This window comes from Protobothrops mucrosquamatus, unplaced genomic scaffold (assembly GCF_001527695.2).
Source record: "Protobothrops mucrosquamatus isolate PMUCROS unplaced genomic scaffold, P.Mucros_1.0 scaffold496, whole genome shotgun sequence".
Taxonomy (NCBI): domain Eukaryota; kingdom Metazoa; phylum Chordata; class Lepidosauria; order Squamata; family Viperidae; genus Protobothrops; species Protobothrops mucrosquamatus.
In genome coordinates, this window is record NW_015386812.1 from 138,088 (window position 1) to 162,375 (window position 24,288).

Here is a 24,288-nt window from a genome sequence, read left to right on the forward strand (position 1 = left end):
TTAACACGGAGGAGATGGATTGTTTAAGTTTAGAGTTTGGAGTTAGAGATATTAATATTTGTTTACTTGTATTTGAATATTAGCCTAGGTTTGGTTTGGGAAGTCCGGGGGGTGGGGGGATGGGATATAACATTGTGTAATATCTGTGATGTATTTCTTTTTTTTTTTTATGATAAAAACAATAAAATTTTATATTGAAAAAAAAAAAAATAGAAATGTCTATTTCACTTTTTGTTCTTAGAAAAACCTAACATGAATGGAAAAAACCCTCTTTTTTATCACAATTATAACACATAAAATAGCTGACCTGAATATGTATGTCAGAATATAATTATATATTATTATCAAGTAAGAAGATCGGTTGTTAATTCTCTACTATATCAAGAACCAGATAATTTATTGATGAACTCATCCTTGTTAATAAATTATGCTGCTTAGTTGTGTAAATGAACATTAAAATCCTGAAATATATTAGGATTTCATAAATAATTTAATCCTTTTCCCATCCCACACAGATTTGCATCCCACACAGATATCTTTTTTTGGATATTGGAGAGGCCTCATCCCCATAGTAGAGGGTAGAGAGGACCATCACCAATGTGTAGGGAATTCTTGGAGTTGAAGTCCAAAGTCTTAAAATTGCCAAGTCGGACACCCCAGGTGTAGAGACTCTATCCATTTTAGCTACTTGATTTCTCTTAATAACAAAGCCACACAAAGGGCAGAGCTGCCATTTATAAAGAAGAGACATTCAGCTATACTAATGTGGAGATGTAACTAATTCCAGTATTTACAATAAGAAAGGGGAGATTAAAATTGAAATTGAGGAAAAAAAAGACCTTTAGACAAGGTTAATGTAAGCCTGTAAAATATGGGAAAAGATGATGAGTTTACATTTTTTACGTCACTATAATCTCATTTAAGATTATCTCATTAACCTCACAGATCATATCAGTAGTAAAGATAATAAGACTTACTATTGAATAAATTTGCATAGGGTTACAGTATATTCCACATCTAAAATGGTTCTTTTCTTGTGTCTTTAGATTAATATTACGGGTCCAGATAGCATATACTTATAGTTTGGAAATTTTCTTCCACTTTTTCATAAATTGGCACACTTCCATTGTATCTTATCCTGTACTTTTGGTTTCCTTTTGTCTCCCTCTTTTATTTCATCATCCGTTGCATATATGTGTATGTATGTTTCCAAGTTATTCAACTGTCTATTTCACTTAGTAAGAAATATTAGATTTCAATAAACAAAATATTAGATTTCAAAATATTAGATTTCAATAAACAGAAGCTTTTTTAAAAAAATAGTCTTCTCAAACCTATTTTGTTTGTCTTTCTGTGTTTCTCATGTCATCTTCTGTAAAAAGAATCATATTGGGCAAGAAACTAGTGGCAGAGTAAAATATTAAAATCATAAGCATGCAAATACCTTGACTTCTTGAACATATTTCTAATACTGCCAGTGAGCATTTAAAACCAACAATGCCCTCCCCAAAGATTTCCTTTTCAAGTCTAGGAATTACATCATCCAGTGTAACTTAAGTCATGCAAGAAAAAATATGTAGAAATATGATTGTAAGGGTGTCTCATATTAACTTTATGGGGGGGTTACCTTTCTCTGCTATCTGAACAATTGGATCTCTAATCGGAGAACTGTTTATATCACCATGTAGCACATTTGTAGAAATCATTTTTATGGAACTTAAAATATCTAGCTTGACTACTTCCAATTTAAGATCAGCCCGCTTCACCTAGATGTTTTCTAAGTATAGCAACCAAATCTTAACTTACAAACTATTTTACAGTAGTAGTGGTCTTGTTATATAAATAAGTCTGATGTAGTGGTTAAAGCATCAGACTAGGAACTGGAAGACTATGAGTTCTAGTCTAGCCTTGAACACAAAGCCAATGGGTGATTTTGAGCCTGTCACTTGGTCTCAGCTCTGTGAAGGAGGCAATAGCAAACACTTCTGAACTCTTGCCAATATAATTTCAGGGACTTGTCCAAACAGTTTCTAAGAATCAGATATGACAGAATAGAACATATACCTAATGTTTTATACTTCTATTGTGGAATCAATTAAATAATACAGATAAAAGTCAATAATGCCAGTATCTCGGGGAAACATACGTCTATTTTACTTCTGTGAAATTGTAATAACACCTCCTTTATAATTCATATTAAGAACGGGTCAAATGTATTTCTTCCATTGTGAGACTTGAGAGAAATTCTCTTTCCTATCATAAAAAAACCAAAGAATTTTAGGGAAAAAACCTATTCTTTGCTTCTTCTCTATTGTTTTATTTAATATATTTATACAAGTTATATTTATGTCAGTTGTGGGCCATTTTGATTGCCTCGAAATAGACTGTGATGTTGCTATCTATATACACGAGAGGTTCGAGAAGCTGTGTCATTTAATCTCCATCAAAACATGAAGGTGTGCATTTCAATTGTCAGTCTATGATCTCTTGGTTTGCTCAGGTTTTGTTCTTTATTTTCTTGTTGGATTCCTGTAAATCAAGTTTTTCTTTATATCTGGACTTCTTTCTTTCTTTCTTTCTTTCTTTCTTTCTTTCTTTCTTTCTTTCTTTCTTTCTTTCTTTCTTTCTTTCTTTCTTTCTTTCTTTCTTTTCCATTTGATCCTGCTTACTTACCAAAGTTTGCATCAGCATGGGCAAATTCATTAGACATTGATGAATATATTCAGCTCCCAACTCTACAGGTGATACGATGTACAGTATATGTAACAATTATATTTTCAAGTTGAAGTTAACTTTTGGTGACTATTGTGGGCACATCCATCTAATTTTCTAGCCTACACTAAGGAGGTGCTTGGCCTTTGCTTTCTGATAAGATGTTTTTAATTTCTCAGTCTAGTATTCTCTGACCCCTAGTCCTCAGAAGAGCAAGCTTTTCAATGGTTTATAACTGTTTATAAGAGATCGTATGTGCATTGACTGTACATGTGTATGATTGTTTGGCCTATTATTAAAATGAAGACAAACACATTTGAACAGAAGACAATTTAGAATAAAATACACAAGTCTAAGTGTTCCTCTAGCCTCACATTTTTTAGTATTATCCCAGTATTGTGCTGTCAGTACATCTTGAATAGTTCTATAGAAGTGAATTTATACACCAGTGTAATAAATGTTAATACTGCTACTATTTCAGGCATAGTAAATGAATTCAAATTGCTGGGTACATAGAATAAATGATCATTCCTGCAAAAAATATGTTGCCATGAAGGAAAGAGTATAAATTCCCTAATTAGCTTCTATATAGGAAGATGTTTTTTTATCTTATTAGGATATTTGATTATTTTATATTTCTATAACTTGTTATGAACTGAAGTAGAAAATAAATATCAGCAATAATGCATCATATTAATATTTAAAGCAGAGTTTATGAACTAGTTAAGGGAAAAATCAGGAAATATATTCTGATACAGTGAATCTTAATACTTCAGATATTGAAGACAACTAATTACATGTGCATTCAAACCAACAATTGTGCTGAATTAATAGGATTCATCCTGTACACATATCAGAAAATAAAGTTAAGAGCAGCTGTAGCTCATAAAAAGAAAAAGGGAACCTGTATGTATATACATACGTGCACACATGCACATATATTGGTGAACAGTTTACAATGGACCATGCTTTCGCTGACTATTTGAATAAATTAGAAAGATGAAGAAGTTCTGTTGGCTGAATATTAAAGCCCTACGTCTGGATCTGAAAAGACTGAGTTTTCTTTTAGTATAGGCAGTTGCCTAATCCATTTTCAGCACAATCATTGGTACCAATGATTATACGTTTGATGTGCTGAAAAGGGAACTTGAACATATTTAGAGATTGATTGAGTAAGCCTAGTGGCTATCACAAATGTCTTCTTTGCTACACATTATGTAAAAATTTTAATAAGGGTATACAAAGATATAAAGCCAGAATATATGGCATGAATACTTTATCAAATGCTTTTATTAAAATGCACTTAAATAATGAAAAATCATTATATTATTGTCTTTGAAGGAGCAGAGAATCTGTTAAACTTTCCTCTAGAGTAATTTTGATTAACAAGCAAATTGGGAAATGCATGCATGGAAGCTAATTGGACTAAAAAGAATGAATCAGCTAATTCATTATTATTTTAAAATTATTTGCCCAGTTTTCCTTGAAAAAACCTTGGACTGCTTTTTTTAAAACTACATTTAATTGGTTGCATTAAGTGACATTTAATTTTCCTTCAGTCAACATAACTTGACCCCACAATTATCATCCAGAAAGTAACTGTTTGAAATATGGCTGAATTGCAGTTCTTCTAATTTTGTTTTGCAAATGTTGCTATTTGTTTCCACAGATCTAGATAATTTTTATCTTTCTTTTTATAGCTATAGTTCTGCAGTGAAGAATAGTTTCTTCATCATATTAAATCTAGCCTAAATACTTAGTTCATTATAACATAGCTTAGTTCTCCTTTCATGCCTTTGAATTCCCTGGATATATTCATTGCTAAGATAGTAATATGAACCTTGGTTTACATTTTTAATGAGGCTTAAAAGTGACGTGTGGGTGCAGTTTAGATAAAGATTCTTGATAAAAAGCAGATAATTCAACACTGTATGGCTGCAACTTTATCTGTAAGTATCAGATAATGACATGTGTACTATACCATTGATTTTATCACCCAGACTTGCTGAATGGCATTTTAAATTTCTTATTGACATGTACCTGTTGGGCTGAGGGACATGAAAGTTGATGGTCCATTAACACTTCTTGTATTTCCACAGTGTATCAACATTTTCCTGTTCTACCCTACTTGCAGCAGCTGCTGCCCTGTGCTTTTGCTCTGGTTGAACTCATCTTAATGGATTGGCTTCAGATTTCTTTATAGCCAAAGGGTTTTCAGTTCTATTATTAAACTACAAAGAAAAGAAAAGAGCTTACTACAGTACTTGCTCAGATGGATGTAAGGAAAGCCCATGCAAGAGAGATGTGTCCGTTAATGGTTACAACATTATGGACCCAGGGAAGAGATGCACAACTTTACTTAATTATGTTGTTCCCTATACAAAATAATATGATCAAGTCTGCTCTGAGGAACTTTTTAAAGAGGCAAACCAAATATTTTACTAAGAGCAATATGATACAATATGTTTCTACAAATAGATACTTACTTAACACATAGATGTTCTCTATCCTTTTCTTACTTACAAACAAGCATACAGCAGTAGAGTGGTCAACTTCATGCAGACCTGTAAGCCCAAGGGACGGAGTTAATTCATGCAGAATTTCAATGATAACCTTCTAGCATCTGGTTTTAAAGACTTAAATGATGGATAGAAATTAGAAAGAGATATCTAGTAATCAAGATTACTAGATTTTAAAGTCGGATTTGTCTAGTCTCTTTTTACAGTTGATCTTCACCAACTGTTGGCAGAAAATTGTAGAGTTTATTTGTGAATTTCTGTTTCTGTTGGTCTTGAATCTTCCTACATTTAATTTTGTGGGATATACCCATCTTCAAACATTGTAGGCAAGAAGAAAAAGTAACAACAAAAACTTTGCTTTCTCCACATTTTCCATATCATAAGTAGAATAAGTTTTAAATCTTTCCTCTAAAATTGTTGGTTGGTTGTACTTTTCAAATTGCATTCTTATATTGCTCTACCATACTCTGTTTGAAGTTACAACACAATACTTCGAACACATAAAAAAATTACAGTCGATATTATGGGGGAAAGAGAGGGAATTAGCTGTTGTAATACTTTGAGATTTGTATTGATGATATTCATCAAATGAATGGAACTACTGTGCTCAGCCACCACACTACTTTTCAAATATGTAAATGTAATATTGGAAAATTAATAAAAAACTTAGGAAAAAATATATTCAAATTTTTAACAGAAATTTATTTACAATCCTTTGTCTAATGATCCTTAACATAACATTCATAGATATAAAACTAGTATGATATTTTCATTGAGCTTTCCCCATGTTTCTGAGATCATATTTGCATTTGTTAACATAAAACTAAATGGAAACTCATTCATCCAGTTCTTTGAATTTTTCAAGCCTAAATAATTTGATGTCATCAACAAACTTCGCTTTTTTATTTGATCATCCTCTATGTCCTTTATAAACAATTTTAGAAGTATTAGTTTTGATGCATTTTCATGGGAACTCCACTTGGTACATCATTCTTAATAGTTCAAATGTACCCATCTCTACATTCCCATACACATATATTTGAGAATATTAAAATTCATTTCTTAACATATTTATTTGAATGCTTCATATTCTTTGGAAAATCTTAGATATATAAATTGACTAATTGAATAAAGATTGGCAATTGTTAAAAAACAATGTGTTTTTGTTTACAAGATGTATGGGTTTTGAATATTGCTTGAAAGTTTTTAAGAATTCAGCTTTAGAAAGAAGTTTTAGCTAGCAGCATAGATAGAGCAGTTTGATTTGTGCTAGGAGACATTACTTCCCTAAGCTGTTAAGTACTATACACAATACAAGCATGATTAGATGGCCAGACTGAAGAATGAACTGATTTCAGGCTTGTGGGATCTACCTTGATTTTTCCTAGAACCCTACAGGATACCAACCAAAAGCAAGTACAAAATAGTAACTTGGGGACTTTGATATATACTTAGAATTCTGGAAGCATGTTCATCCTGGGAATTCATTTATTTTCTCTTACATACCTGAACTTTCAGTCTTTATACTCCAGAAAGTCCTCTTCTATTTCTCTACATAACCATGATGCTTAATTTAGAAACTCACTAGGTTTCTTGTAGTTATCAGACAACTGGAAGCTAGGAACAATTATTGATCACCTAATGATATACTAGTACAGTGCTTACTAATCCTTTGGGGCTGAGGAGCATATCTGATATTTGGAAATGTGTTGGGGCACTTTCAGCAGGTCATCAAATTAATAACTATAAAGAGCACCAACCACCTATTTATATGAAGGAAAATGGCAAGATTTATTCCCATCACTCTCTTGAAATTTGTATGTAGAGATAGAGGCCAGGTAGAGGTCGTGAGCAGCAAACTGCCCCCCCCCGAAGCCTGCGTGCCTCTTCTCTCTACATGATCTCATCCATTCACATCACCATGGCAATGTGGGAAACTACCCCAGGCTGGTACAATGACCTCACCTGCCTGATATCAGCCTGGTTACATCAACAGGATGTGGTAGAAACTGCTCCCTGGCTGGGCCTCCTAACTTATATCTTCTTAATGATTGGCAAGGGGTTTACCAATAGAAATGCTGTGACTATGCTGATGCCATCTTACTTTATGCTATTTGAATACCTGTATATAAGGCAATAAACACTGCAAAAGCAGTCAGCCATATTTGCACCCTGCAATGACTGAGCACTGATTACTACATTCGTAGGACGATTTTACCACTTTTTCATGTTTTACATTTTGGATGTGGAAAAACAAACTGTTTGTAAAATGTATTGGCCACTCATCTTACTACAGGGTATCTCTGGGCAGATTACAATCTTAAAAAGATAAAAACAATACAAAAGCTAAAAAAAACCCATAGATAAAATATTGTGAAGATACAAATACTGTCCCCAATTAAAAGATAAGGAGAGTGGGAGAAGAATGGGAGGGAGGTGGGGATCTGTTGTTATCAACCACCTCCACTGTGATACTCTCCCATGTCATTAGGTTCTTACAGGAGGTTTGGAGCTGATCTCACTCCAGGGGGGCAAAATGTTCCAAAAGGCAAGTGAAATAGAATAGTCTTTTCCTGGACCCAACAAGCTAGAATACTTGGGCTGACAGGGCTTTCAGCATGCCTCCTCTGACAGCACAAGTGGAATGGGCCGATACTATTGGGATGATATGGTCAATTTCTGGGCTCACACCACCCTCAATTTCTTTCCTAAGAAAATTTCTGAAGTCTATATGGGGATCTTAGTTATAGAAATACAGATTGTGCTTTAGATAAGTAATTTGGTTTGCAACATGCTTATTTATTTGTTTATTTATAATTACAAGAATATTATAATAGAAAACCAGATAGGGTAGGGGGTTCCAAGGTTATATATCAAAGCACATTAATGTCCATGGGTGCCATGTTGGTGATCAACGTACAAGCTGATGAAAACATTTCCACCCAGAGCATCTTCTCCTAGTGAACAGAATATTATCCAGAAAAATGAGTAAAATTACTAACTATGGTTAAACCACACTGTGGTTTCATGTATATGGTAAAAATAGGGACAAAATAGACTTCTTTAGGATTCTGTAGTATAGATATAAGGAAGCATCATCATCCCTCTCTCTTGAGAAAATCTTTAATATCTACACAAAACACAATGGGGATAAATCTATAAAAAGAATGAGTATAATAGCTGGCAGATTAATAATATTTAAAGCTACATGAAAGTTAAATGATTCCACAACCAATAACCTGAGTTTATATGTAGGGTATTTTTTCCTCTGGTGCTTTTGAGTCAATGTTGGCTCTTGGCAATTGCATAGACTAGTCTCTACAATTTTCTTGGCAAGCTTTCAGAAGTAGCTTACTATTGCCTCCTTCCTAGATCTGAGACAATGAGTGTTTCAAGATCACTGAGTTGGCTGTAGGCAGGAGTGGAGCTCACAGTCTCCTAGTTTCTAACCTGGTGTAACCATTATAACAAATTCCTATAACCTTGTTATAACATATTATGTTCCCAAATGTCACAGTTCAAGTGGAGATACACATACTTTGACATCATATTAATTCAAATATTCAGTTTTAAACCATGTTGGAAAATGGGAATGTGCCAATGTACATAGTCCATTTATTTTCACATTGCTCCCAAATAACCCAGAATTAGCAGATGAAAGCAGTTTAGTATAAGTCTAAATTTGAATGTAAAGTATGTTCTGAACAGGGCTTATTTTCTCATAGAACACCCAGAATGGAGTTCCGGCATCTTTTTTAGATGGAACCTTGTAGGGTAGGCAAGGCGGGTTGTATGACGTGTGTGAGTTCCGGCACCTTTTTTTTTTTTTTTTTTTAGAAAAAAAGCACCTGTTCTGAATATAAGAAAAGAAAAGAAATCTGTTGTAAATAGTAGGTCAGCCTGTATTGTGTCTTACAAAGCAAAATTCTTAATGCTTCTGATGTCCAAATAAGACCAATTTAAAAAGCAGAAGCAATTGAAACTGAACTATTTTTAATCTCCCCACTGAGTTTAGTCTAGTTTGCTTTACCAGGTACTTTTATAAATGGTTCCCATTTATTTTATAAGACTGAGTGGCTTCTTTGTCTATCTCAGACTTTACCCAAGAGACACCAGCATTATTTGCAATTAATTGTTTTAGCAATTACAGTTACTTTCCCCCCCTGCTTTATTATTGTTTCTTTGTTTTTTGTCGTCCTTATGAGTTTTAAAGGAACCAGGAGTGCTTCAGTGCCAATATTACTCAGTATATTACAGGGATCCTTTAAGCAATTAAAAAAAATATAATACAAAGTCTAGTAAAAACAATATTTCCTGTAAGTCTATTCAGCTCAGACTTCCAAGAAGCTAGGTTTAGGTTCTAGAAAGAGAAATTGGTTTGGCTGTTCCATAAATATGAACATCCCATCTGTAATTAATTTTCTTTTATTCATTTTCCCCTAAATATAAGCCAGTGCTATTTTTTGTACAATCTTAGCTGCAAATATCTTGAAACTGAAGTCAGCGTTAACACTTATAATGGACTGTGTGCATGTGTATTATGCACAAATGATTGTTTACTCTTAAAGTAATGATAACATTTCTTATAGATGAGAAGCAACCATTTATATCATTTATATCTCATACAGAAAATATGTCTGTGCAAACATGTTTTTGTGCCCTGTCCAGAAACAGGCTTCTCTGCCAAAGCTTACATATCAATTTTACATCAATAAACATTCTACTATAAATCCATGTTCCATTTCTGAAGCATTTGTCCATGACATTCTGTGCATTCAGAAAGCATTCAGACCCCCCTTCACTTTTGTCATTTTTGTTACGCTGCAGCCTGATTCTACAGTTGTTGAAAATCATTTTTTCTCATCAATCTACACTCAGTACCCCATAACGACAAAGTGAAAACAGAATTTTAGAAATGTCTGTAACTTTATTAAAAAGAAAAATAACTGAAATATCACATTGGCATAAGTATTCAGACCCTTTGCACTAACACGTGAAATTTAGCTCAGGTGACCCCCATTTCTCTTGATCCCAAAGATGCTTTTTCACAAGGCAACTAGACTTTTTTGTTTTTCTTTGAAGATGTTTTGTTTCTCATCCAAGAAGCTTCTTCAGCTCTGACTGGATGGGGTGCTGAAGAAGCTTCTTGGATGAGAAGCGAAATGTCTTCAAAGAAAAACAAGAAAGTCCAGTTGCTTCATGAAAAATCATCTGGGATAACTATGACCTGGATGACTGAGAATCTCCATAGACATTTCTCTTGATCGTTGCTGACATGTTTCTATACCTTGATTGCAGTTGACTTGTGGTAAATTAAATTGATGGGACATGATTTGAAAAGGCACACACCTCTCTATAGAAGGCCTCACATCTGACCATGCATACTGTAACAAAGCAAAAGCTATGAGGTCAAAGGAACTGCCTCAGAGACAGGATTATTGCAAGGCACAGATCTGTGGAAGGCTACGATAAAATTTTTGCTGCACTGAAAGTTCCTAAGAGCACAGTGGCCTCCATAATTCTCAAATGGAAGAAGTTTGGGACAACCAGGACTCTTCCAGGAGCTGGTCACCTGGTCAAACATAGCAATTGGGGGAGAAGGGCCTTAAGTATCAGAGGTGACCAAGAACCTGATGGTCACTTTGACTGAGCTCCAGTGATCCTGTATGGAGATGGGACAGAGTTCTAGAAGAACAACTATCACTGCAGCCCTCCATCGATCTGGGCTTTAAGGCAGACTGGCTAGACAGAAGTCTCTCCTTAGTGCAAAGCATATGAAAGCCCACTTGAAGTTTCCAAAAAAGCACCTGAAGGATTCTCAGACTGAGGAACAAGATTATTTGATGAAACCAAGATTGAATTATTTGGTCTTAATTTTAAATGTTATGTCTTGAGGAAGCCAGGCACCACTCTTCACCTGTCCAATATCATTCCAACAGTGAAGCTTGGTGGTGGCAGCATCATGCTGTAGGGATGTTTTTCATCAGCAGGGACTGGAAGACTGGTCAGGGTTGAGGGAAAGCTGAATGGAGCAAAGTATAGGGATATCCTTAATGAAAACCTGTTCCACAGTACTCAGGGCCTCAGACTGGACTGAAGGTTCACTTTTCAACATGACAATGATCCTAATGACACAGTCAATACAACACAAGAGTGGTTTGTGGACAAATCTGTGAATGTCTTAGAGTGGCCTGCCAAAGCCCTGACTTGAACCGTATTGAACATCTATGGAGGGACCTGAAAATAGCTGTCCACCAACAGTTGCCATTCAACCTGACTGAGCTTTAGAGGATTTGAAGGAAGAATGGCAGAAAATTCCCCAATCCAGGTATGCAAAGCTTGTCACGTCATACCCAAAAAAGACTCGAGGCTGCCAAAGGTGCTTCAACAAAGTGCTGAGTGAAGGATCTGAATACTTATGCCAAAGTGATATTTCAGTTTTTTCTTTTTAATAAATTTAAGACATTTCTAAAATTATGTTTTCACTTTGTCATTATGGGGTACTGAGTGTAGATTGATGAGAAAAAAATGAATTTCAACAACTGTACAATCAGGCTGCAACATAACAAAAATGAGAAAAATGAAGGGGTCTGAATACTTTCTGAATGCACTGTATCTCCACAAAGCTTGGCTCGTAGGAGAAAATGTGAAGCCCAGGTGTCAAGCCCCGCGGGCTCGACATGAATGCGCGGGGGAGGGCTGAGAATGGCATACAGGCCTGCAGACAGGCCGTCGCGGGGAGTATAGCTCCCTGATCGATTCTGGCTGCATCCATTGCCTAATCAGTAGGTTCCAGACTGCTGAGCAGCTGTTTGGCACAGCAGGGAGCTGAGAGCCAACAGCGCAGCCCGGAGACGTCAGCTTTGCGGGCTCCCCGCCGGACCGCTGTGCGGCTCAGTTCCAGGCCGCTGAACAGCTGTTTGGCGCGGCAGGGAGCTGAACGCTGACAGCACGGCCCGATGTGCAGCGAAGTGATGCAGGGACGCAGGACACAGACACAGGAACTGAGGCTGCAGTGCATCCTGCCTGAGTGCTTTAACACCACACATACCGGATGCTGGCTAGGTGGGAGGGGGGTGGGGCCAGTTGGGGATTTGTGATATAAGGCACTAGGAGGCAGTTGCTCCCAGCGCTGACTTTGATAGCTGTTTACTTGCCTAAATGCATGTCAGAAGTTCCTTGATTAAATCCATCCACCTGTGAACTCGTCAACTCGTGTCTTCTTGCCAGGGGTATGGTAAGGATTTCTGACACCAGGTTTAAGCAGATAAAGTCATGTTTATAGTTTTGGGGGAACACAGATTGTGTTATTCACATGGATTTCTTTGAATCTCACATCACTATCATCTCAGAGTGCTACACTGCAGTTTCTCAAAAACTTTGAAACAACAATTAAGCAAATTTTGGAAAGACAATAAGAAATTTTGCTGCAGCATCCGGTATGCTAGGCCTGAAGCCTCATGAGCCAGCTATGAGGGCAATTGCAAAGGTGGTATTTCACAATTTTATCCCATTTACAATACATTCCAATCTTGACACTATGCAAATTCCACGTTTTCTCAAAATTGAAGGAATTATCTTAATGGGCAGCTGACTCAAATGAAGAGGTGGCTCACTGTAGGCTCTCAATATAATGCACATGTTCGCAATCATATCAATGATTATTACCTGTAAATATTTTCAAACTCAAACTGGAATTAAGTCTGAAGAAATTCTGCCTAATTAGTTTTCTTTCTCTGCCTCTATGAATATGAGCTTTTCATGATTGAATGCAACCTTGCCAATTGTCCAGATCTTGGTGATTTTCATGATAAGGGTGGCTTCTGTAAAACTGCTTATTCTTCTAATATTTAATCATGTTTACCTGTTTGACCATTGCACAGTATCTTTTGAACATATTATTGAGTCATTTGTACTGATTCTCACTTCATTTAAAATCGTGGCTGATTTAAATAGTACTCTCTAACTGATGGTATTTATATAAAATTGTAGGCGTTGTTTTTTACATTTGAGCTCTAAAGGCAGCTATTTATAAAGTATCAAGTACAAGTGGTTAGTAGCCCATTAAAATATACCTTTCTGAATTATCTCATGTTTATATACCTTCTGTCGCTTTTATTCATCACAATGTTACTGTTTGTTTTCATAGTTTATCTGAAACATCTTCCAGTCATTTAGTTGTTCTGGATTTTAAATTCTTAAATGTTGTTCTGGGGGACCATTGTCAACACTTGAAATATTGCATCCTATTTTAGTTGCCACAATGTAAAAAACCTTCACTAAAAGGGGAAGATTGTACAAGGGCAATTCGGAAATAAACCTCTGTTTGGTTATCAATGACAGACACTCGCAGTGTGGGCGGGCATTATCGTGAACCAAAACCAAACCGGAAGTCAGCATGTCCTGACGCTTGTTATGGATGGCTCATCTGACTTTTCAAATATTTCACAGTAGACTTCTGAATTGATGGTCAAGCCATGCTCCATGAATTGCACTAGCAGTACTCCTTTGGCATCTTCACATTTGGTGGGATTTTCTATGACACCACTTCTGGTGTGGTGTTGGTTCACGATAATGCTTGCCCGCACACCGCTAGATGCACTCAAGATCTTTTGAAGCAGTTCCGTTGGGATGTTTTTGTTCACCCGCCCAGATTTGGCGCCGAGCAACTACTACTAAGGAATTTCAAACCTTGTAAGACGTTATGACAAGTGCCTCAATTTGAATGGCGATTATGTCAAAAAGTAATGTAATGTTGTAGTTTTCTAATGTGTATAATAAAAGTTCTGTATCTGCGAATATGTATCATTGGTAACCAAATGGAGGGTTATTTCCGAATTGCCTCGTAAACTGGATGAAAACAGTCCAGCTCGGTTGGGTTGAGCGATGGTTCTTTACGAGCTGGTGGAACTATTCCCTCTTTCACGGAGTAGTTGTTATTTCCAGTTTATTTTCTAGGATCTTCATTTTTTTTCTTCAGTTTGTTTAGCTTCTTCAATTATTTGCATTTCAGTTTCCTGTAATCTTTTATTCATTTTGTCTTCCATATTTGCAGATCTTTCAGCCAATAAAGTTGTCACTGATTTTATATTCTTTCTCCATTTCTCAACATTATTTGTAACATCCCTGATGTAATGCAGTTTAATGATCCTTTTCTCACTTTTCTCACTGCTTCTCTGATAATAGCCGTCTCTCTCTCTCTCTCTCCTCTTCCCTCCCTTCCTCCCTTTTATTGAATTTGTTCAACAAGGGAAAGTAACTGCCAAAAGAGAGCTCTTCTCATTTTTTTTTCTTTTACCTTTCTCTGTATTCTTAACTTATTAATCCTATTCGACATGCTCTGCAGTCTTTGCTCTTTAACAACAATCCCTTGCCTTTTTTTGTTTATAAAAATCTCCCAATCAATGCACTTGGAAGACACGGACAGTAAACTTAATATTTAAAATAAGCAAAATCCAAATTTAGACAAAACCATTAATCACTTTAAATTTTCATAGTCTAAATTCTTAACAAGCTTTTTGCTGTAGATTATTTTTCAATCTTTGTACATATGTCTTTCCCTTTATTCACCTTCTGAATCATAGGAACACTAACCAGGAGATGTAATTTCTCACTGCTCCAAAGATCTTTTTAGCTTTTATATAATTATAGTACAAATGCATTTTAGAAAGTGAAAATAGATCAGTCCCAGTGTAATCTGTTGAGGCTCGAGCATGATCCTTCTTTCCTGGCTTCTGCGCTCTTACTTGTGAGTTACCTGTAGGGTTTCTGCAGTCTTCCAAAGTGCATTGGGGCACTTTCTTTAGTTTCTCCTTATCCAGAGAAGCTATACTCACTGCCTGGTCACGTTCTCTACTTCAGCAATGTGCCTGCTCTTTGAGGATACATCAAGTCCTCACCTGGAAAACATATGATGGCAATGATTTTGAAAGTGATACAGAAGTGAAATTAAGGGGAAAAAATAGCTGCTGATGTAATTTGAACAGGTCATACTGATCTGAGTCACTATTCTTTTCAACCTTTTTTTATCATACACGCTGCTTGCTTTATTATTTTTTTTGAGACTAGTATGTAAAATTTCTATTTTTCTCAATATTTTATTTCTAAGTTTAGTTTTGTCCTCATAATAAAACTTCAAATCTCAAGTGATTTTTTTCCCCAGTCATGGAGTAAACTGGTCCAGTTGTGCCCAATCATTCACATTCTAATTCATATCTTAAATCACTTGTCAGATTGTATCTCAGATACTTTGGACGATTATTTACATTAAATAATAGACATTGTATGTGTGTGGAGGTGTCAATTGTATACAGTGACAGATATTCAGTCCAATATTACTAAAAGGCAGTGGTGGGATTCAGCCAGTTCGCACCACTTCAGCAGAATCAGTAGGTCATTTTTTGTTGCGCAGGCCCAGAATGGACTTCCAGAAGCAGCATCCACACAGAGAACCGGTTGTTCACATATTTGAACCCCACCACTGCTGAAAAGTAAATCTAAAGAATAATATTACTGTTTAGATAAAATAAAGTTAATATTTTTGGAATACTTTTATGTTGAATAATATAATAAAATGCAAGTGGCCATAAGAACCCCTATGCACTTAAAGTAAATGTATAGTGTCTTTTGAATAACCCTCTTCATTCTGTCTCATTTCTGATTTTATTTTCCCTTTACCCAATAATCCCAATAATCAGTCAATATTCTTCTGACAAATGGACTTGCTTTATCCTCACTGATTATATTTTTTGTCTCTTCCTTCACTTCATCAAATGTGAACTGTGAACTGTGAAATTCCTTGAAAAGACAACAGACATTGCTCACCAAAACAGCCACTAGTTTAGCAATCTAAAGCTAAAGTCATAATACAACTGGAGCTGATGAAAGCAAACAAGGATAACTGATTCAGGCTATGATTATACAAGACTACAATCTTTGACAATCAACTATTAACCAGAATCTTTTGGCTTCACAAATGAGCAACTATAATGACTTTTTTCAAAATGAGTACTCTCCAGATGGACAAAGTTAATTTTCCAGAATTTTAGCCAGTAAATAATGTGATGTACAGTGATGACATACATTATCACAATCAATTCATTAAAATCGAGACCAAACTATCCTTGCAATTGTTTGCATCCTGAATCATATCCATTTAATTTGCCAATGATGGAAAGTTATTTAAATAAGAGACTGTGGGCTCAGAGTTAGTTACACCTTAAAAGTGTGTTTAGTAAAAGCATAGAGAACTTGACCAGGAAGAGTTAAACTGACTCCTGTTGTAATAGACAATGACATCTGAAATAAAAACCTCATATAAAAATTTTGATTAGTAGAAGCAAGTAGCACTGTTTTTGGAAGACGAGAGAAACAAATCTCAAAAAAATATTGTGTTTGCTACTTGTGATGTTTCTACATATGCTATATAGATTTTAACCTCATGGCTAATTTCTCTCTCCAGGATGACTTTAGTTTTTAGATTAAGTATACCCAAACTTTATCTTCAGAATATTATATGTTCTTCAGTGCTCAAACCATTTATTTTCCTCCTTCTATTTTACTAGTTGGTTTTTTTAAATAAACTGCCCCTTCTAATGTTCCATAGTTTATCTGCTCTAAGTCATGCATCACTTTTGTAAAACTTGCTTTATGTCAAAATATTTGGTTTGAAAATAACTAATATTTATAATGACCAGAAGGGAAAAGGTTTTGCTGATATTGTATGTCAGAAACGTTTCTTCCAGAATTCTCTAAGTGGATGCTGATTATGCTAATTGGGAAATCTAGAATATCAATTTTAAGACATGTGAAAGCTGGAAACACCTGTCCTAATCTATATATATGAATATAGAGTAATACACAGAGAAAAAGTGTATGTGTGTGTATGTGTGTGTGTGTGTGTGTGTGTGCATATCTCAATCATGACAATTGTGAAAATTGCTGAGAAAATATGAAGCTGACTCATTTCAACATATTTTGATAATACATTGTTCCCTCGTCATGTCCTTTTATTTTCCTCTTCTTGGCACTAAAACACTCAAAACAATATTCACAAAAGTCTTCAGAGTATTTTTTTTTTTTTACAGCAATGGGAACATTGCTAATTTTGTAATGAGACAAATTATGGTAATTGTAAAACAAAATAACAAAAAAAATGGATCAAGATTTTTAAGCACAGAATTCTGGGCTTTTGAAAAGAACCAACTAGTTTTAACATTATGTTAGAAGTGCTGGCCTTTGGAGATCAAAGTAAACTATAATAATATTTTTAGTTCTCTGATTAGCAATTATTCATTAAAGTACTACACACTAATTGCTATCATAAGTGCACGGAAAGCAAATACAGTAATTTAAATCACACAGTGGCTATAAATCAGTAATGTAGTTGTGAAACAGGAATCCCCTTAGTTAACATGGGCTTTTTAAAATCTATGTTTTTTTCCTCAAATAAACTAAGTTCTTCAAATGAACAGTACGACCCCAATTCAAAGATGTGCTGGCTATAGAAAATGTAAGATGAAGTTTAAGTAATTTCTGGTGACAGAAATTCTCTTCTGCTACATGGATGCACTTTCTATTGGCTGACTCAGTTTCCCCAAAGATGTCATTAGAGAAGTCACATAATAAAAAAAAGAGTTAGGAAAAGGATCCATTAAACTCTCTCCCAGTTCAGAATCATCCACACAGTGCTGCTACTGAATTAACTAAATCTAAAAGTATGCCTAACTAAAGTCACCATGAATCTAATGGATGTTTTTTTTTATTTTTTTAAAAAGTGTCATGGCATCATTATCCACAGGTGTAATGGAATGTGGGAATGAACTTGGAAAACAGGAGAAAGATTTACAGCCTAGACAATGGTCTAATAAAGTTTGAATCTGAAAGAGGGAGGGTGATGAATGCATCTCAGAAGGGCCTTCCCTAGTTTTCAGGAGAGTAAAAATGAAGGGTGGATGGGTTATTTTCAGACTTGCACAATTCCGTTAATGTAAACTTTCAGTAAAGATAGAGCTATTGTTCCTGGCTGTGCTTCTTGTCTTTTTGCTAGGCCAACAATAAGCTCCTTGACCCACCATTTGGCTTGAATTCTTACACAAAAACATTAAAATCATACAAGACCTCGGGATAATCGGTTGAGATGACTATGGTTTTGTATGAGATCATACAATGGTGTCTCACAAGACATCCCCCAAATACCTATTTTAGAAATAGGGAGATCAAATTATCTATATGAAAACATTAATAGTACTCCATGGGAAATTACATAACCTTGCAGATGGCTTAGACTGGCATCTTGTAGGTTTTAGATACAGTTGCAGAACCATGGATAACTTTAGGAACAACTTCACAAGTTCTGAGGCTCAGCTGAAAAGTTTGACACCGTTCCTAGGCCAAATTATAGCTAAAAACTTTAAAAAGATAACTCTCTGACCTGAACTCTTAGTCAGCTCCTTCTGTATGCATTGACTTTGATGGGTGAATATTACAGTTGAAAGAAGACAGCATCTTATGTACCTCAGAGGGTTTTTTTGGAGGCTATCATATGGAAATGATAATGGCTCTTTGCACTGTAGATCTGGATCTGGTTTATCATCTAATTGATTTGCACTGTGCATTTTCTTGACCATGTGCTGGAATGTGCACCTGGAGAAGCAGTGGAGGGGAGTCTTGGCAGCATAAAGCTTTCCCAAGGAGAAGATAATGCATTCCAGAGAAAAGCTCATGTTAAAGAAACTTTTCAGTCCTGAGCTGGATAGGGGAGGAAGAAATTTAAAGAAGGCACACTCTAGAATGTCTCAAGATATATCTAATAGGTTAGAAGATTATAGTTTTAGTTTGGCAAGGTTCTGTCCATTAGATATGAGCAAATGAGGAATTGGGTTCAATTAGATTTCACTGTGTCATCTTTAGGCTTTGGTCTGACAATCAGATGGCTGTCTTTCTTCTCTGCCAGAGTCTTTTTTCCCCTGTTCCTATCCATCCTTATAATTACATTATATCATATAAGACAGAGAAGGAGAAAAAATAATTTAAAGATGAGACTAGGGATATCAGTATATTAAAGATAAAGTAGCAGAACATTATGCGGGTGTTATTATTCTTTACTTTTTTTGTCCGTGGTTATGAAGAAAAAAGATTCAGACAGAATTTTAAAGAATGTATGAAAGAGGTCAAACATAAAACATTCAGTGTTAATAACATTAATATAAGAATCAAATATCATAGAGGTAGAGTTGGGAAGGAATATAGAGATTGTCTCGAATTCAGGTGGTTTGCATGCTGGCAGGCAAGCAGGCAGGTAAGTGGCTGCTTTCAAGTAGGGGAAAGCATGAATAGACAATTTCTGAGAGTCATTAAGGTGCATCTCCCTCACCTGTGCACTCTCCCTCATCCCCTCTGTGCTGGCCACTTGCACTTAGCCATGACCCCCACTGCATTTCCCTTGTACCCTTGTAGATCCTTTCTACTCTTCCTATACCTTCCATCCCTTGCACATTCCTGCACACCCTCCCTGTCCCTTTCAGTGTCTTCCTTGTACCCTCCTCCCCCCTGGCAGCAGCCACTTATCTGCCTGCCTGCCTGCCTGAATGCAAGTCACCTGCTACTTTCAGATTTCTGCTTCATTCTCTACTGACTTGCTTGTAGGAAGCCAGCAGGAAGTTGCCTTGGCTAATAATCATGGGATTTGGTCAACATTGGTAACTGGGACTGTAGGGATTGCTGTCACTAATCAGTATGATTGGGCTTTATGTCCATATCACTTGGTGATGGAAATTCAAGTCCCGGTTACCATCATAAGTCAATTGTATCTTCTATTGTCTTCTTTCTACTTCCCATCATTGCTTTCTTTCTCTTCAGTATTTTAGAGCTTTCTGAATATATCCAAGCTGGCAAATTTATTTTTTCTTGTTTTTCCTTTTTGTGAGAATATTTCCATTCTTAGTACCTCATTTCATACAACTTCCCTTCCTAGATAGACAGATAGATTGACAGATAGATAGATAAACTCTAATTACAATAATAAAATCCAATGCAAGCTAAAAAAAAGGAAGAAGAAGAAGAGAAAAAGTAGAATGTGCAAAAGGGAAAGAAAAAATACAAGAAAAAAAGACTCTATTAAAGTAAAAAGAGAAATGAAATATATAAAGAAGTGACTTTCAAGCCTTATCACTACAAATATAAACATGTTTTGTAACACTTCAGTCCGTCTTTATGGCCAATTATCTTTTCATCTTGTATCCCATCTCTGATCTACAGACAAATCCATAAAGCATCAACTTTTCAGCCCTAGTGTCAGTAGAAATTCCATTAAGGGTTACCATAAATAATAATATATCTTATTTTAAGATATCAAATAAACCAACTTTATATTCCTTCCTTTTTCTTCTACCAGTCTTAATCTTTAATCCATTCAAGTTATGGTTTAGAATTTGATTATTTTCGTTTCTTCTTTATTTTCACAAGTTTCTTCAAAGCTTTAACAAGCCTCTTCTGTAAATCCAATATAAAAGATTATCCAGATCACTCTCAGTTTATCATTTGTATTTCCTTTTGAGTTTTCAAACATAAGTTTCTTTTATATGCCCAACGAGCCGTTCTTTTCCATTTCATTCCCACAACCCATCATTTGCAGATCCATTTCTGTCTTTCAAATAAAACGTGTTCATCATCTGCTATTTCTTCCATAATATCTTTTGGATATGCTCTATCCATAGAAGTAAATGTTATTATTGACACTGTTGATACTAAATTCTGATTTCATTGTTCAAAAGTGTCCTTCAATATTTTCAATATTTTGTATCATTTTATATGTCTCAGTTAATTAGCTGCTAATCAGGTTTTATTATTTTTCTTCTTTAACTAAAATCTATAGTTCCCTCTAATATCCACTTTTTAAAATTGCTTATTTTATTTTGTCTTGCAAAAATCCAAACAAATCTACTTCTTATGAGAAGAATTATTTATAATTAACCCCAAAATCTTATTCCAAATTTATCTGTATTTGTAATCTGTTTCTAATGTTATTGTTTTATTTAGCTTTTTTGCTGTTTATTTCATTGAAAAAAATTCTAAAACTTGTGATTAAAATCTTCTTTCATTAAGAACTGAAGGAAAACTCACCTGGTGTTTTCGGACTTGTCAATTTCAAAGGTCTTTTTTAAACTAAAAGCATTAACAAGCAATTTCCAAACTTGCTTAGGATAGGTAGTTTGTAAAGTTATTGTACTTTCAAAGGCACTAATTGACTTTTGAGCAAGATTCCTGTTTTTTCCCACCACTCAAAACCTGCTGAAAATTGCTGCCTTGTGGTTCTCGGTGCAAGGAGTAGCTGTTTGGAGTGCATGTGGGCAATCTTCTGTCCCCTCTTTCTCTGGAGAGATTCCGAAGAGCCAGTTTACTTACTGGCTCTCTATTCTTTGCTATGATTATTGGCTCGGCTTTTCACACAGCGGTCTTCAGTCTGCCACTTCTTCTGAAAGTCAGAACTTCCCATCCTATCTGATCATTTTTCTCCTTCAGTATTTCAAGCCACTATATCTGGCCTATCTTCCTTCAGTATTCTGTTTTGATGAAGTCTAGTATGAAAGATACAATGTTCTTTATTCTTTCTGCTCTGCATATTACAATTTCATGGAGACAGTGATGACTTACCTCAACATTCAGTTCTTCAACTAATTCCTTCTTCTTACTGTGGGTTAAGTCTAGGATGTTAGACTGTCTTCTTCCACCTTTTGACAAATACACTTATTTTAAATCCTTTAGTGAATATTCCTGTCCATAGTAAGTATTTAATCATTATTTTAATTCTAAACTATTTTTTTGTATTTCACATGTTTCCATGAAGCAGGACTGTTTCTCTTCCCCTTCTCTTTGTATGTGTGTGTCTGTCTATGTGTCTATACATGTTTTCCATACTCTATGAAAAAAGTCATACAAAGGGGTTTTTTTCCATATTGGTATCATCCAGAAGTTGTGTGTTTCAACTCATACTAGAAAACCCATTATGCATGAGTTATCCTTTCAGAGATGTTTCCTTACTAAAAAAATAAACAGAATGAACATGGGAGAGGGGCAAAAAACAACAACAGTGGGACTGGGAGCGGCTTGATTTCTGACAGACGTTCCCATTGACTTTGCTTGCATGAAGATGGCGGGGATTTTTGGAATTCATAAATACATGACTACAACTGACCATGGTGTCACTGCAGTAGCCACAAGTTGTCTGTGGATCTTTGAAATCTCACTTCCACAGGAATAATGGATCCCAGATTTTGTACATAATTATTTGACTTCGCATATTTGCTGTACCTGGTTTAAAAAATTGTTGTCTTGTGATGCACTGTTTTATCTAATTGAAGGTTACAAACAGCATGACACACAGAAAGTTTTTTGTAGTTATAGAGTGTTCACCCAAAAGCTTGGTTTTTTGATGGAAGTAGCATATTAGGATTAAAACTCTGACATATTTGGAGAAGACATCACAATGAAACTTGATATAGCTACTATCTCTACAGTGATAACATTTGTTTCATGCTTATAGTTTATAAATGCTCCCTTTTTAAAATAAAAATATATAATACTGTTAGGATGAACTATTTAGGCTTCCTGTTCAGTTCTGTGATCTTCAAAATGGAAGTAGACATACTTCCTATTAATAAATCACTGTAATAAATATGAAAGAGGACGGAAATTTTGTGCTGATTCATTATTTTATTTCTTCATGATTTAGAGAAACCTAAATATTAAAAGTTTTATTTAGCAAGCAGGTGCATTGACACCCAAAGGAATACAAAGCACAGGCTGCCTTTCTTCAAAGGATTTCAGCTGGCTATTTACTCTTGAGTAAATAGCATTAGATTACCAAGGCTTGTAAAATCAACTGTGTTCTCATAAAAAGCTTCATCTCACACGGTGGCTTCTGAAAATACGATCTTGGGTATGACATGGGGATATCTGACACATGGGAGTTAGCTGACAGCTTCCTATCATTTGCCACATGCTGTGCATATTCAACACATTGCCTTAATTTTTCCAAGAACAAACAATTTCATATACTAAGGCATGACATGCAGATTATTTTTAAACATATATTCATATCGCCAACTGTCCTGTACGTTAATCTCATCTCTCATCAATTTTTTACCAGCTTCACTCTGATGTTGATAAAGGAGACGGCTCCATCAAATACATCTTGTCAGGAGAGGGGGCAAGTTCCATTTTCATTATTGATGAGAACACGGGGGACATTCATGCTACAAAGAGGCTTGATCGGGAAGAGCAGGCCTACTACACCCTCCGTGCACAAGCACTAGATAGACTGACAAATAAACCTGTGGAGCCTGAGTCGGAATTCGTCATTAAGATTCAGGACATCAATGACAATGAGCCTAAATTTCTGGATGGTCCTTACACTGCTGGAGTGCCTGAAATGTCTCCTGTAGGTAAGTACAAATGACCTAAAATCTTTGTTTTGTTCTAAATTATTATTTATTATGTTGACACCCAAAAGAATGCCCTGTCTATGATTTATTTTTTCAAAATGAAATTTCAAACTTTGAACAACAAATGCTGTGTTATTCTAAATTTCCAGTTGAGCTAAATTGAAACTTTTGGGTTAGCAGCTATTTCAAAAATAAAGCAACAATCCAGACAAATCAAGTGTTTTCTGAAACTGAAAAGGTATATATTAATGTTTTTTTAAGAAACTGCATTCTGGAAAGTTTGATTTAATGCAGCAACCTAAAAAACTTACCAAGCTTTGCTAAACTCTTAGTTTAAGGATTGCCTAGATATGTACTTCTAATTCAGCTGTCTCTTTCATCAGCAAAACTTTCTATTTTTCCCAAATGAAGGGGGTAATTAAGGGCAGCACAGCTGACAGATCAGTGCCTTTCTAAATCTGAGTTTGAAAATGACACTGTTTTTTTTTCTGGAACCATCATGCTCAGCTTATAATTAAATAAACACCTTTTATGTGAAATCTCCTGCTCTCCCTCTGCTTCTGAAAAAGTGGAAATTTTGGCGATGAAAAGAGGAGGCAAAAGAAAAAATAAAG

General features: G+C 35.4%; 1 protein-coding gene across 1 annotated transcript in view; it reads left to right on the forward strand.

Annotated features, from left to right (window-relative positions):
* Positions 1 to 24,288, forward strand: part of CDH7 (cadherin 7) — a 97,359-nt gene that overhangs the window by 18,408 nt on the left and 54,663 nt on the right. Inside the window, exon 2 of the mRNA XM_015816776.1 lies at positions 23,380 to 23,674. Within this exon, the coding sequence (XP_015672262.1) occupies positions 23,380 to 23,674 (295 nt within the window). The remainder of the gene's footprint in view (positions 1 to 23,379; positions 23,675 to 24,288) is intronic.